This window comes from Perissodus microlepis, chromosome 17 (genome assembly GCF_051167445.1).
Source record: "Perissodus microlepis isolate ML-2025 ecotype Zambia chromosome 17, ASM5116744v1, whole genome shotgun sequence".
Classification (NCBI taxonomy): domain Eukaryota; kingdom Metazoa; phylum Chordata; class Actinopteri; order Cichliformes; family Cichlidae; genus Perissodus; species Perissodus microlepis.
The window spans coordinates 26,615,020-26,630,610 of NC_140477.1; the positions used below are offsets into that span (position 1 = coordinate 26,615,020).

Consider the following 15,591-nt stretch of genomic DNA (forward strand, 5'->3'; position numbering starts at 1 on the left):
CTAGATGTGCTGGATTTCTCTGTGACATTATAAAATCTTGTTTTTTTGGTGCAAAACCATATTATAGACATCCTTTGCCTTTGACATCATACATATTCAAGAGTGTAAAAAAACGTGCAAAACGGAGTGTTTACTGTAGTCTAAAGCCTGAGGACTTGGCTCACAGGGATTACCTGTCCATACTTTGAACTCATTTAAACTCATTGGCCATCTACAATACAAATAAAAGCTACCACTCAACCAGAGGTGCTCTAGGCAAGCAACTCCTCAACTGCCAAGAAACTGATAGCTCATAGATGGAAATCATCCTAATCTATCAATAAACAAAGACGACTTCAAGATTTTATCAATACAGATTGCAAGGAACAGTGAGGAGCTACTATGCACCATGCTAAAACATTTCATGCTGGGAGCATGCTACACAAAAAAAGACACGCTACACAATGGATTCATGCAATTCACTTCTGTCGAACAGCTGGATTAAAGAATTAATAATTTTTTTTTTACATTTTACGTGCCATTCTATACTCATCCTCGCAAGGCACTGAGCTGAGGTCTCACTGAAGTGGGTGTGGAACAAAACAGACTGTCCCTAGGTTGCTTCCTTTAAAATTACAGTCTGTAGAGAAGACTGGAGATTAGAATGGAAAAGACTGGATTTGTATAGCAGTTTTCTAGCCTAGAGAGACCACATTTACCCATATACTCAAACATAGCCTTAATCTATACACTTAAGTGTTTATCTACCTTACATCCGTGGCCAATTTAGAATCACCAATGAACCCATCATGAATGTCTTAGGGTTGCAGGAGGAAATTGGGGTGCCTGACGGAAACCCAAGAGCTCACAACAGGAACACGCAAAGTCCACACATATAGGTCCCAGCCAACCCAGAGATTCAAACCTTTCCTTACACCAAGACATATACATATATATACACATATACATATACATATATACACATATATACATATACACACATATACATATATACACATATACACATATATATATACACATATACATATATATATACACATATACACATATATATATACACATATATATATATATATACACATATACACATACATATACACATATACACATACATATATATATATATATATATATATATATATATATATATATATGTATATATATATATATATATATATATATATATATATATATATATATATATATATATATACACACACACATATATATATATAAAATATACACACAATGATAGATGTGTATATTAAATGTGGCCTAACTTTTAATGTGAACAGTGCATGCACTCATAGAAGGTAATTCACCTGAGCCAAAATCACAGGTATCAGACTCTAAATGCTCCATTTCAGACATTTTTTGTACTCTTGGACATGTATGACATCCAGGAGAGTGCATATCCTTAATCTGGTCACCTCAGCCATAAAGCTTTGGCTATGAGCACAAAAGCCCCATTCACCTTCTATTCATAACTTTGGTAGCAGCCAGTCAGAAAAAGTTGGCTTAAAGGGAGAGAAGCTAAAATAGCTTATTTCTGACTGAGAATGAGCCAAGGGGCTGAACCAAGGCAGAGTAAAAAGATAAATAGGGATTACTTTGAACTGTCATTGACACAAAGCTATTTTACAAGAGTTTAAGATTAAAAAATATAAGCTGGAAATGAGAATAATCATTGGGTCCGGTGATTGGGTTCAAGCGTTGGGATTACTATGATTTAGAAAAAGATGTAAGTGTGCACTTACAATATATAAACTTGATAGTGGAAGAATTACAGTTGCCATCCCATCATGCACACTGACGGGTTACAGAAACATAAGGACAGACTGAGAGACAACTTCCCATTTATCATCACTTTTCCTTCTCTGCATGAGAGGTAGAAGAAAAACCACAGAGCTGTCAATCAACTCACAGCAGTTTACACCCTCCAGCAGCACATGAACTTGGAAGTATGACAGCCAGGGTGCATTAGTATGAACATGCACAAGCGTCTACATGCATGCGATTAAACGCCAAGTCAGTGACATGCACACCTGTCTCTGCACAGACAAATACAGCCGTCTTGGCCCCAAACTTTGTTTAGAGAGACAAATTGTGATCTGCAATAAATACTTCATGCTGAAGTTTAAATGAGGCAAGGAGGCAAACTGAATTTAAAAAAATCCCCACATTTACTGTCAACTGTATAATGCACGTTGTTAGGTAATATGCACTCAAAAGCAAACTACTGTACTGTATACATTGTGCTATGGAGAGTTAAGTGGAAAAACTAAACTTCTCTAATGTGAAACTCAAGGGACTAACATCAAACTTAGTTTTCCAGATGCTGTATCATGAATGTCAATCAGGTTCAACTTCCTGGGGCCACTGAACAACCTACAGTGGTGACCTGTGCATAGGACGTTATTTAAAATAACAGAGTTTATAAGCTCTTAACAGTATGCAGATATTTTTAAACAGTGAAATTCATGAATCTGACCTGTTAAAAACTGCTCCGTGTTGATTTTATGCACAGGACAAAAGTATTCCCATCACCAGCTGGTGCAGCAGATGACACAGCTCATAGAGGAAATTTACCAATTTAAAGTAGCAAAGTTGAGTATTTTTGAGAGCATTTGAAGTGCTGAAACCCCAAACTAAAGAACATGGAGCTGGAAACCAGAGCAGTGGAAGAGTTTTAGGGGGAACCTAAAACTGTGACATCGTAACATGTTTCAGCATGTAGAAACGGTAGTAAACACATGCACACATGTTGTGCAGTAAACTTTAACATACAGTAAAGACGTATGTTAAAAAGTAATACTGTAGAGATATTGGGAGAGACTTTAGTGTAAGGTAGGGATTGGGGAAGGCTTAATTCAAGCTATCTGAATGTATTCGATTATACTTTTGGAGGCTATGTAAACTGTAATACAAATCATCATATGCTTATTTAAACCCATCTTTTGAGATCCATTAAATTACAGCGATAGATCCTAACTGCTTCTGCTATTACTTTTGGTTTTGCACGCCAGTAAAGTGGAAGGTTTTTTCGAAAATGATGTGACTTTTTATCGTCACTTGCATGCCAAACATATTCTGTACTCAACTTCCCATGTCAGAAAAATAAAATGTCAAGGATTCCACTCACGGCACTCATCTATAGACCAGTTTTTCCCTCTACCTGTGCTCTTTTGTGCCCTTTATGTGAGTGTGTACGCCTCTTTAACAAATCACATAGAACAAATGCACATTTACAGTTAACATCACCAGTCTTATAAAACAATTGGGTACAAAAGAAACTCAGAAAGCCAGACATAAGAACCCATCTGATCACACCTTGGTATTATACCTGGCAACCAAAACTAATCAGAACCATTAGAGAGTAGTGCGCAGACACACCTTTGTAAAGCTGAGGCAAAGGCTGCTCACCTGAGCCAAACTTTAGGAGCGTTGACAGAAGCCCATATGGTGCCAAGAGTGACTGACAACCCTGCAAAGTCGTGACAGTTGGAGCGGTGTGAAACTTGTAGCTGTCCTCAAAACAGCCCTGGCAACTTGCACTGCATGTCTTTCGCTTTCACGTTTTAACTATTGGTGCAAAATGCTGGTAGCTTTATTTTTTTCATTTTAACCAGCACGCACCACATTGGGTAAACTGCTTCCACAGTCGGACAAACGGGCTGTCAAGCCGGTAGCCCTGCAGGGTTCACACATGTGCACAAAAGACACATTCACACTCACACACTGCACCACATGTGAGGCACACCTGCTGGAGTTTCTGTCCCAAGGGATTGAAACTCATGTCAGACACACACTCTGACAGAATTAATGATGAATTACACAGATATTAGCACACAGCCTGAGGTAACACTCCTTCCGTGCTCCACACACACACACACACACACACCCCTACCTTGTTTTGGGCCCCACACAGACACACATTCAAACTTTTGTACTGCTAAACAGCAAACAAGACACCAAAAGAGTCTGAGTCAGCTGAAGTCTTAGGATATACACACACACACTTGATGACAGGTATTTCCACTTGAGGTGAGGCACAATGCTGAGCTATGAGCCCAGTGTCAGTCACTTCCTGTCTACAGGGGTCAGAGGTTAAACATCCTTCAGTCTCTTTAAGCCGTATAGAAAGGACAAAGGGAAAGAGTAGAGAAATTGCCCACTGTTACTGAAGCAACCTCCCCTTGTTATCCATGCAAGCTCATTCTTTGTTATTGCTCTGTGTTTATAACACCACACATCAGGAGCAGTGTTCCCTTTGCTAGTGCTAATAACATGGAGCACCATAGCAATACACCATGGAAGCAGCAAAGGGTCAGCAGTTAGGAGTTATTCCACACTTGCTACATGAATAGTTTTTCTTTGAATGTTTACCATAATTGTGGTCAAGTGAGGTGACTCGACTGAAAAGCAGCAACAATAACGCTCTCAATGCTGGCTTCTCTCTTTCTTGTGTTCAAACACTTGTTAGGAAGCTATCAATATGATAAATTTTATAGTGCTGGGTAGCAATAAGGGCATACAGTCATGTGGAAAAGAAGGTTTTCACAGAAAGGATGCAGCACAGCACACCCTTGCTGCATCCATAGGAATTAAGAGGGTAACTAGCAGCCATGTGCTGATACACTTGACTGATCATCAGAAGTTTGCAGTCTGGAGCATTCACATGTGTGTTAACACAATGCCACAATATTCCCCAGAGTGGATGTCCCAGAAAATTTACCCAAGGTCAGATTGTGCAATGCTCAGAGAAATTAGCTGGTTATCAGAAATGGACATGTACGCTGATTTGATCATATTTTAGAGTAGTTGTCCATACAGATACAGGGTTAGGACCTTGAGTGAATAAGCTGACACGGACAGAGAATAGAGGCCCAGGTGTGTAACCAGTGCTGCCGTACCTTCAGCTGTCAGTCACCAGGGGCTCCTTACTAATCCTCTGCCATCACTCAACTGCATCTCAACTCTAATCTCACCAGGAGAGAGGAGCTCCTGCTTTAAACTGAGAGGATGATGGCTAATCTCAGCCACAACACCCCAGGGTAACCCTAGAATGTCCACAGGGAGTAACTGCAATAACCCTTGACCAGGGTGATGAGAGAAAGACCTCCCAAATTCAGCAGACACCTTTCGAGAGATGGAGGAGTAATACACTGGCTAACATTATGAGTTTGATTTTTAGAACTATCATCTCAGCAAGCACAATCTCACGAAAGAGGCACCAATATCTCTCCTGTGCTATCAAACTAGCCTCTCATTCAGCAGAATTGCCTCACTAACCCTTTGAGTCAAACTAACAAGTTGTTAGTATTAAAAATTTCCAGGTTGGACGCACTTAGCATAAGGTGGCAGGATATAGCCTTCAGTACTCTTAAAGAGATCATCTGGCTTGTTTCCAGCTGTTTAAAAAAAGCATACAATAAGCAGCCTGAGGCTGTCAAATGACTGCATCCACTGTAGCTGACAAGTGTATAGTGCCAGACACAATTACCGGCAATCACATACACGAAGAAAAACCATGAAACATTCTTATATAGAACAATAAATATGTGCCGTGATGCATTATAAATTATATGCAACTATATAGATTGCACCACTATAGTAAACCATTTTCATTCTGAAGCCTCCGTTGGTTGGTGTGGTCCACAGTATTGTGCAGTTAGAGAGAAAAATCACCAAAGGTTTCTGGGATCAAATGTACAAATGTGTATTATAGACTTTATACAGACCAGTATCGCAAGCATCTCCAGGTTCCCAGAACGCAGAGGGAGGGGCAAACAGACCAAAGGTGTAAGTACTGGGTGCATGAATACACGTGCATTATACATATAGACACAAATGGTAGGAGAAACTTGACTTACCACTTCGGTGGGACGGAAGTATTTTGGGTCCACCTTCACATGTACCACCCCTGTCTCCTGGCAACGGCCAACCTCCTTCTCATCCTTTCCCTCCCACCTGGAAAGAAAGAAATCTTAGCAGGAACTAAGAGTTTCCCCACACCTGCTCCAAGATTCAAGCGCCGTGATTACTTCTTGTGTAGTTTGTTTCCTTATAGTCTCATCCAGACAAAACATGTCACCTGCCTTTTCCCCCCCCTCAAACGAACACATCCTTCACCACAAGTCAGTATCTCACAGCACATAAGAGGGGAGGTGAATGACAGGTTAAACATGGGAGGAATCTTTCCAAGACAAGAGACATAGTTGGGGTTGGGGGTGTCTTATATTGAGGCCTTTTAGGCAAATCTGTGATTTTGACTGCAAAAAGAATACTGACATGTTGACTTACACAATGGTCTTTCCCACACGTCCAAAGGCCCTCTCCACAAACTCCCTCACACTGTGCACCTCCCCTGTTGCTATGATGAAATCCTCGGGCTCCTCCTGTTGCAGCATCAGCCACATAGCCTGAAAGAGACAGACACAGAGACAAAGACAAGAGAGGTCAAAGTACTGAGAGATCATAAAGACAGTTCGGTGATCCACACTGGACCGTGCCAAACTCAGCCCTGACAGACAGGAAGTGAACCTGCGACCTTTGAGCGGGGCATTCGCCCATACCTCTGCCCTGACGTCACTACAAGGGCTCAGGGGACACATACTGTGGGAAAGGAGGACAGAGTACTCCCACAGGCCCACTGTGTTGCTGGCACACAAAAATGCACACGTGGCCATGAATACACGTGCATTCAGGCCAACAGCTTTGCACAACTGACATACTCTAACAACTCAAAGATATTTTAAGACACATAAAGTGAAAGTAAAGAAGCTGATGAAATTCCACAAATACAAATGAATTTTCCAAAACCTTATATCCTGACTCGTGTTTACTATTCCTAATTACACTGTGCAGGCAACGTTATTATTAGCTTAGATACCCCAGCGTAACCTATTACTTTAGGTCCCTTAACGGACACGGTGCTATATTAAACAACTAGCGAAGGCGTGGATCCATAATATTTATGGTGAACTGGAGCCAGCAGGTCAGAGCTGCTGACCCCTGGCACATCCAGCATGATTAGAAGAAACTCGCCAGGGACACAAAGACAGACCAACAGACGCTCATGTCTCCACTTTTTAAAATCACAGAAGAAGACAGAGTGAGAGTGACAGAGAAGGCCTAGTCGTAATTCTTTAATGTTAAATGCAATTTCTATATAAACAAGACTAAAATCAGTGTGTAATTGAGACTCTATTGTTTCAAATTGTGCTAACTCATTTCAGTTTATTTATTTATTTGCTTCAGCTATTTGAAAAAGAAAAAAATACTGTGAAATTAAACCCAGCTGTTATATTAAGTTTCTATAAACAGTCATGAATGTCATGTATTCTCTGACTCTTCATTATTTCCCCTTCAATATCTCAACAACTGGGCTTGTAAATATAAAATATATCAGCAGATTAAAATCTCTGACATCTCATCATTTTTTCTCAGTGCTATGGGTAAAGGGTCAAATTTAACACTTAAAACTTCCTGTCAGCAGTTTATTGGCAACGTTTTTGTTTTGCAGTAAAACTTGTGCAGAAAGATGCAAACATTTCTGTGCATTAAAGTTTAAAAGATTGCAAACAGTACAAAGACAAAGGTTAAACTGCTCGATACGATGCTTTGATGAAACAACAAATGAAACGAGCCTCTAGACGTTTGGGTGATCACTAAAACCCCTGACATCTCGTGAAGGTAAAACCTTTTAGTGTATCTGTGAAAAGGTTTAAACTTCAGTGTTCAGTACCCGATTGATTCCAACATGCACTGATACAACCCCAGAAGTACCCCGAAAACCAGTTCGTGGTACTTTTTTCACACAACAGTTTAAAAACTGACACAGTCAAAAGAAAGTCAGTTGTGATACGGAATAGTAATCTTTGCATCAGATTTTCATAGTAATCAAAGTAACAGCGACTGCTAATTTGTTTACAATTCTATGATAATGTCACCAGTAGTGAAAAAAAAAACAGTCCCGTTTCTCTTATTCTAAATGTTGTGTAATGCTGTGAGCTTGCATGCTGAACTACTGTATGCACACATTTCTGTGCACTGTTGTGGCATTGTTTAAGCACATGCCTTCTCGCAAACACACCAGCAGTGATGGAATGAACTTCCTCAGGGAGGCGAGGGCCATTCTACCTCAGGATCGTTCAGGGTCACCTGAGCGCTCAACAATGATGACTCCCCTGAGCCTGACCTCTGACCTCTCACCCTCTGGCCTCTGATGAACAAACCAGACTCTCACACGGCTACACAAGACAAAAATTGCAACTCGGCGTGTAACTGACAGCACAACAAAGCAACCAGGGCGTCATCAGAATATGTTATTCAGTCTGCTGCCACATTTTGGGCCTGTGAAGTTTACAGGAAAATGTAATTCTCTTACAAACGGCTGCTTCTGACAAATCATAAGTAACAAACAAGCAGAAGAGGTAACAGAATATTTCATTAGCAGTTCGACAGTTTAAACCTTTTATGTTGTGAACTGCTATGTTTTTCCATGGCTTTGACCCCGATTATGCATTATTTGAAAGCAGAAAGCCCCGTGGGTCAAATGGTGTAAACCACTTTAACGTTTTATTACTACAGCAACAACTGCAGACGCAGAGGACCCCGATGTTTTAACAGGAGTCCATAAAGATCAAAACTGTAGTTTTCTAAACTTTCGCTGTCTATACAGACGCATGTATATTCAATCATCAAACAATAAAAAGTTTCAATTCCATTTTTTAAATCTTTTTGAGTTAAAACTAAACTGTTCCATGGATAATGGCATAAATATTGATCATGGATATAAATTGAGCTATGACATTTTTGTGCAATATTCCTGCACTCTTCTTTTAGCTCCAGCTCCAAAGTGCTCGACGGCATGTTCATAAACATGAAGCACACGAGTCTTGAGTGAAGACAAGTGAAGTGTTTGCTTTTATCCGTTATAGTATGTTGAAGATCTTTAGACAGCAAAGGCAAACTTAGATGTCAATTTCATTCAGATCTTTCTTTTCTTGTTGTTTTTGCTACATTAAACAGTTTATACAAAATAATTGAGTGTTACCACAAAAGTAGCCAGCATATTACACTACAATATTTTAAATTTATATCAACAATACAGACATGACATCAATCCTGAGAATTTAATCAGAGGTGAGTTCCCAGTCTGCCATTTCCAAAATATGTCAGCGCTTTCCTTTTCGACGTGAGCAGGAATAAGCATCACTGGAAACAGTGGAATATCAAACACTGACATCTACACTGTAATACTGTTTTGATCATCTGACTGGCTGATTATTTGAACTTGTAATGAAGCAGGCTCATTCCCTTTTCCTGAAAAACCCCACTGATGGATGTGTAGCCTGCAGTAAACTGGATGGCTGTGATGATGGGAATTGGAAACGTAGGTCTGCTTCTCTTGCAGCCAGAGAAAATGTTTACGGCAGGAGCTGAGTGATATGGCCTCTGCTGATTTTTTTTTAACAAGGATATGTAATAAATATTCTGATGTGTATTTTTCTACGTATTGTAGTGGGAATAAAGAAGAATGAAACGGAAGATTGGTTTATTCATCTCAGCCCGTTCAGCGATAACTTCTCCGCGGATACGCCAACATTTCCATCTCGTTCTCGGCCTCTTTACACCCGCTTTCCTTCTTTTACCTTTTACCCTCTTTTTTCCCCTTCTCCCACTCCTCCTCCCTCAGGATCGCTCTGCTTCATTAGCTATCTGATAAACAGCTCAGAGGTTCAGCCCTTCACACTGAACCCGCACCTTCCTGTTCACATGGCCACAGGATGACCCCCATCACACACTCCACACTTGACTGCAGCTCAGAAACAGCCAGCGACCACTGCGGACCCCTTTACCTGAAACATATTCTGACACACACGAGGGGAAACCGAGCTGACCAACGTTTAAATGTTTTTTTTCTATTGTCTCGGAGTTCTAGATTTCTGTTGGAAGTGATATGAAATGTGGATTTCAGTACAGCTCTTGTTGTTATTGTTACTCAATTTGACATCTGTAATTATTAAAATACAAGCCAGATCTGCTTTTCGAGTTATTAAAATACTCTACAATACAGATTTTCAAACAAACTGGATAATATAAAGAGTTCTGGAGAGTAACTTTGCTTCTATATTATGCATAGTTTACTAATGTAATTAGTGAACTAAATGTAATGGCATAACTACTGACATTGCAATCCAAAATTACATGTTCCTGTTTTGATTTACGTTGTTTACTTCTTTTAATTATGTAGCTCACGTGACCATATTGAGTTATAATGCATGTTAAAGCAAAATTTTATAATCATTTCATTTTAAAAAAATCAACACAAATTATTTCCTTTTTTATCTGTTGTTGTTGTATTTTATTTGCTTTGCTTCTTTATCTTGTAAAACAGAGTTCTGTATACATATGATTCAGGAATCAGTAAATCTATTGAATTTTCTTTATAATTTTATTTTATTTTTTTATTTTTATTTTTATTAAAGACTTAAAACCAAACCAGTGCTCAGTGTTCAAGATGACTGATAGACTGAAGAGACGTTTTTCCAACATAGTCCCAACATGCTGGAGGCCTACAGTAAAAGATGTACTAAAAATTATACATGCAATGCTTTAAAACTGAATTCAAAGTTTAATATTACATCTTATAATAAAATGCCATCCTTCTGTAGCTGACAGGGAATCATTGAAACGTAAAGCCTGCTTAAAACACTTTGATTTGGAAATGGCCATGAATGCCAAATTAAAATCTGATGAAAAATGTTACACCAATAAAAAAAGTTAACAAGTAAAATATCAATGTATGTAAAATATCTTTGTGCAGATTCAGGCATCTGATAACTGATTCAATATTAACCGACTCAGCAGTGACCTCAGCAGGGCAGCATCCCCTTAATACGGTAGAAGTTTCGTGGCTTCAGCATTCAACTGCCGTGGCTGCGACTTTCTTTCTTTTTTTCTTCTTACAGTGTGTTATATTTAATCTTTTCCATATGCTCCTGTGAGATAGAACACAGATAGAGCACAACCAAAGGGACTGAGCTGCGGGAAAATCCCTGGTTTAAACCAAAGGCAGCTTGCTGACTCAGAGTACTGAGCACAGGTCACAAAGTGCAATCTCACCACTATGACACCAACTCTCTGCTACTGCTGACTGCCTTTCAATAATATATACATAGTAATTTGCAATAGCGTCACAGTCTCTGTCGATAAAATATTCTCCGATAGAGAATATCATCTCCAAGCTGGCAGAGAATAAAAGGTTTGTTTTGCTAAACAAGTGTTAAATCCTCAGGCAGAAAACAGATCTTATACTCGATTCCTTGTTTTCCAAAAGTGCCTAAAAAGCATCTTACAACAAACAGAGCACCCAAACCACAACTTAAGTGATGACTTATCTGGACCTCCCTCCTCTGCTGACCCCTCCATCCTCCCTTCTCCCACTCTGCGTCTCGCCTCTCTCCCAGGCTGTTATAGCCACTCCATCTTCCCTCTCTAGCTGCTTGACTCCAGCTGACATGTGGCATGGCTCACAGTGAACACTTAATAGAGCTGCGATTACGCCTGCACAAAGCCATCGGCCCCAGCACACACTTTCCTCCTCATTCAAACATGCAAATGTAAAGCAAAGCCACTTTTTACATGAAAAGCATAAATGCATTCATGAGGGCATTTATTCAAATTATTCCAGAAACACATACAGAGCTTTATAAACGGACTGGTCACACCAGTTTCAGTTAGAATATAACATGTTGCTCACTCTGCTGTGCTGCAGAGAGTTTTGAGAAGCTGCGACTTCATGTCTTCTCAGCTATAGAGCTCGACCAGAGCTGGCTTTTCCAGCTCATTTGGAGCTTAAGAGGTTCTCAGCCCTGTTCCACAACATGCTTGCACAGCTGCCAGACAAGAATGTTAAAGCCTGAAAAGTTAAAAGAAATGCTCTCTTTTCTGGCGTGGACCAAAGTCAAGCCTTGAATTCGAGCAGACACAGCTCCAGTCTGCCGGGCCCACCACTCTCCACTGATAATGAGATTAATGACCTGCACTTACTACTATGTTATGATACTATGATACGTCACATTTGAGCTCAAACATGGCCACGTACGTCATAAGTGTGTGTTATCGGCTGGTCTTTTCGGACCCACATCCATCAAGGGCCAGTACTTCCCGGATACAGTGGCAATCATCTACAGCCATCTTGTACTGAGATTAGGCAAATAGTATTGAAATGACGACTTCAGAATGACCTAGGGGCCACTGCTGATACCAGACTGAGGGCAGTTAACCTCTTACTACTGTGGATGTTTATATATGACTATATTTAACATCAAATTCATCATATTTTTCAAAACAATTCAAAAAATAATCTTATTTTGTGTTAAGAACCTTCTTTACTTCACAACAATTCAGAGTAAGACAAATACCAGGGGTTACTTTCGTTAAAGTTTCTACAAAGTTCTTCATCAGTACAATTTAAGTCTTCATGACTTTTCAAATGAGTCCACTGTTGCTTGTACTTCCTATGTTCATGGTTTTCATATACTTTTTCATAAAGCTGTCATTAAAAGATGCTGCAAATGATAAGACCTTTCTCCCAGTTTCTGCCTTCCATCCTCAATAAACCAGAAATGTTCATAGCCCATGCAGTTTTTCTGCCAGCATTTCAGAAAGTGAATAGAAAACCAGATTTTCGTTTGCCACTCGTCAGCCCCCACCCCCACTGAGGTGTGAATGCTGCAATGTTGGCTCGTTCACTTCTGCCTAAAATCCAGAATAGTCTAGAGTGGTTCAGTTGTCAATAGTAAAACGTTTTGATTTCACTCTGATTTTTTTCCACTCTTCTCTGACCCCAGAAGGGATTTAACATCATTTTTCTAAGACATTACACATGTCAGAAAATAACTAGAGGGAAGTCTGTGAACAATAGTTTATTGAAGTGTTTTTCCATCAGTTTGTGTTCAGAATTGTCTGGTGGCTTCAGAATTGCAGCACAATGATGCACTCCGGCCAGGCTTACTTAGCCAAGAAGTTAGAGTGTATTAGTGCTTATTGCTTTCACAGCCTACAGTTACTTTTTACATTCTACATTCTTCCAACAACAATTGCAAATAGTCTTGTGCTCCAAGACCTCAGTCACATAGGCCTAGAGACCAGTTGGCAACTACCTGGCAACCACTGGTTGCAAGGGAAAAATTTGTATTGCCCATCTGGCTAGTGAGTGGTTGGTTGCTGGAGGTGCGGTGAAAACTGTGAAACAGGCATGGAGGATTAGAAACTAGTCACTGACCCCAGGTCTTTGCCCACAAATCGGCGTCTTTAATGCAAACTACAAGTAATAAAAGCAATCACTGGGAGGTTTTTTGGGCAGTAATCTTTTTAAGACCAACTTCACCCAACTACAGCCAGAAGCCTCCAGCAACCAGCTGCCAATTGGTTGGGGAATCCACATTTTTCTAGAATCCAGACATGTCAGGAGGTCCCTGACCGGTCTCTAGGCCCGGGTGACTGAGGCCTAATTTAATCCAAACTGATGTTACATGTAAGCCCCCCCCTCCCAGTATTCAATTTCCTTTTATATAGTTATGCAACATTTTGATGATTCAAATATATTTCGTAATGCTCAAGAACATACAGCCGATGCTATTTTTTGTATTCACGTCTTATATGTATATTTGTAACTAAACCACAACCACTAACTCGCAACCACTTGATAAGTGTGTATATGTTTGTCTATTAAATAAAACATTCCTGTGAATGTGTTCTACAGCATTCCATAATGGTGTAGATCAGCGGTCCCCAACCTTTTTTGCGCCACGGACCGGTTTATGCCCGACAATATTTTCACGGACCGGCCTTTAAGGTGTCGCGGATAAATACAACAAAATAAAACTAGTACCGGTACCGAAAAAAAGAAGATTTATTCATAACACACGTGAAAAGACCCAGGAAAACAGAGTTAACGATAAAAACGATAACAAAATAACGCTGAAAACCGATAAAAACCCTGAAAACTATACATTTCACACCTGAGCCTCAACTCTCGCAGCCCGGTACCAAACGACTCACGGACCGGTACCGGTCCGAGGCCCGGGGGTTGGGGACCGCTGGTGTAGATGATTCCAAAGAACTGTGGCTTCCTCTGAAAGATACACCCGAAATCACCCTTTTATTCTTTGTGCATCATTGCTGTAAAACACATTACCTTACATGTTTACACCCTCCCCAATGGCCCGACAAAGTGTTTAGAGCTGTCAATATGCAAGTGACTCATAAACCAAGAGTCCTCCTTGCTTCTCTAAATGGTGTATCACATAACAATTCCTGACGACACAGCAATGACACACAGTCCATGCCTGTACAAACATTTTAAAAGCCAAATAAGCAATGCAAGGAAGAGAAGCAGATACAACTCTGCAGGATTATGTGTCGCTTTTAGGAATTTTGATTAGAGTCGGGTTTTGGCTGAAACACGTCTGCAGCATTAACTACAGGTAGCATTTGACACTTTTCCTTCTGAATCTGTTGAAAGCAGGTCAGACTCACTGACTTATACTTTGATCAGATAAATTTCATGATTGCACTAAGCCCAGATCAGTGGGAAATAAATCTTTCATTTTTGAAAGATAGCAGACTAAGAATCCTGGGTATTCTCCATTTGCACTTGTTTCATATCATGTAATGTTCAACATGTGTAGCTTAATGTTTTTTCTATACGTGGCAGAATTTGGTTCAAGTCTGCTCTAAATATGAAGTGAAGTGTAGTGTATATAAATAACAAAACCTTAACAGTAGCTAACAAACTATATATAAAATTTATGTCCTTTTGATGACTGTGAAAGTCAGGATTATTTCATGCAATTATGTTGAATGAAACAGTGTTTCCTTTGCCACCACTTAGTTACAGCACTACTCATAACAGAATTACTTTGCACACTGGCAACTAGTAATCATCCTTAACAACATAACACAAAAAACTCATAAGGCTCTGAAGCTGGACATGAAGAGACATTCAGTCTGCGACTCTGTGACTAAGTCCTGCCGCACGCTGTAGAACAAGTACAGATAAACCAGCTGGTAAAAATAACATTTAAATGAATGTCTTTTTAGCACATTAGACGTGCTCTTTCTAGACAGCCATGGACCAGATATCAAATTGGAATGCAGACTAAATGCACTGAAATGGAGACTGGTGGGCTAACATTCCACACGTTCCTGAGCATCGAAGTTTCATCTAACGTGTTTTCATTTCCAACATATTTTATGTGACTTAACTTAGATATGTTTCACTTTTCTCTCTCAATCTGTCTTTATCTGAAAATCCCCAAATGTCTTCTCGTGAGTCAGTAAAGGGCAGGGGAGGATTTGACAGAACCGTGAACCAGTCCAGACCATACTTGGCTGAACCAAACGAATTTAGGTTAGACCCGGACAGGCCAAATGAGGTAAACGCAGGGACAGACCAGGCATTAGCAGCCTCAACATGACTGCTTTCCAACCGTTTTGTGCCTAAATGCAAGTAAGAACTTCAATCATTCAATTTAGGGCTACATTTCCACACATACACTGATACACACACAGACATGC

At 39.9% G+C, this 15,591-nt stretch overlaps 1 protein-coding gene across 1 annotated transcript in view; it reads right to left on the reverse strand.

The window, feature by feature from the left end:
• Window positions 1–15,591, reverse strand: part of gmds (GDP-mannose 4,6-dehydratase) — a 179,656-nt gene that overhangs the window by 31,278 nt on the left and 132,787 nt on the right. The window contains exons 8-9 of the mRNA XM_084910240.1: window positions 6,304–6,422; window positions 5,874–5,970 (exon numbers count right to left, since the gene is read on the reverse strand). Of these exons, the coding sequence (XP_084766366.1) occupies window positions 5,874–5,970; window positions 6,304–6,422 (216 nt within the window). The remainder of the gene's footprint in view (window positions 1–5,873; window positions 5,971–6,303; window positions 6,423–15,591) is intronic.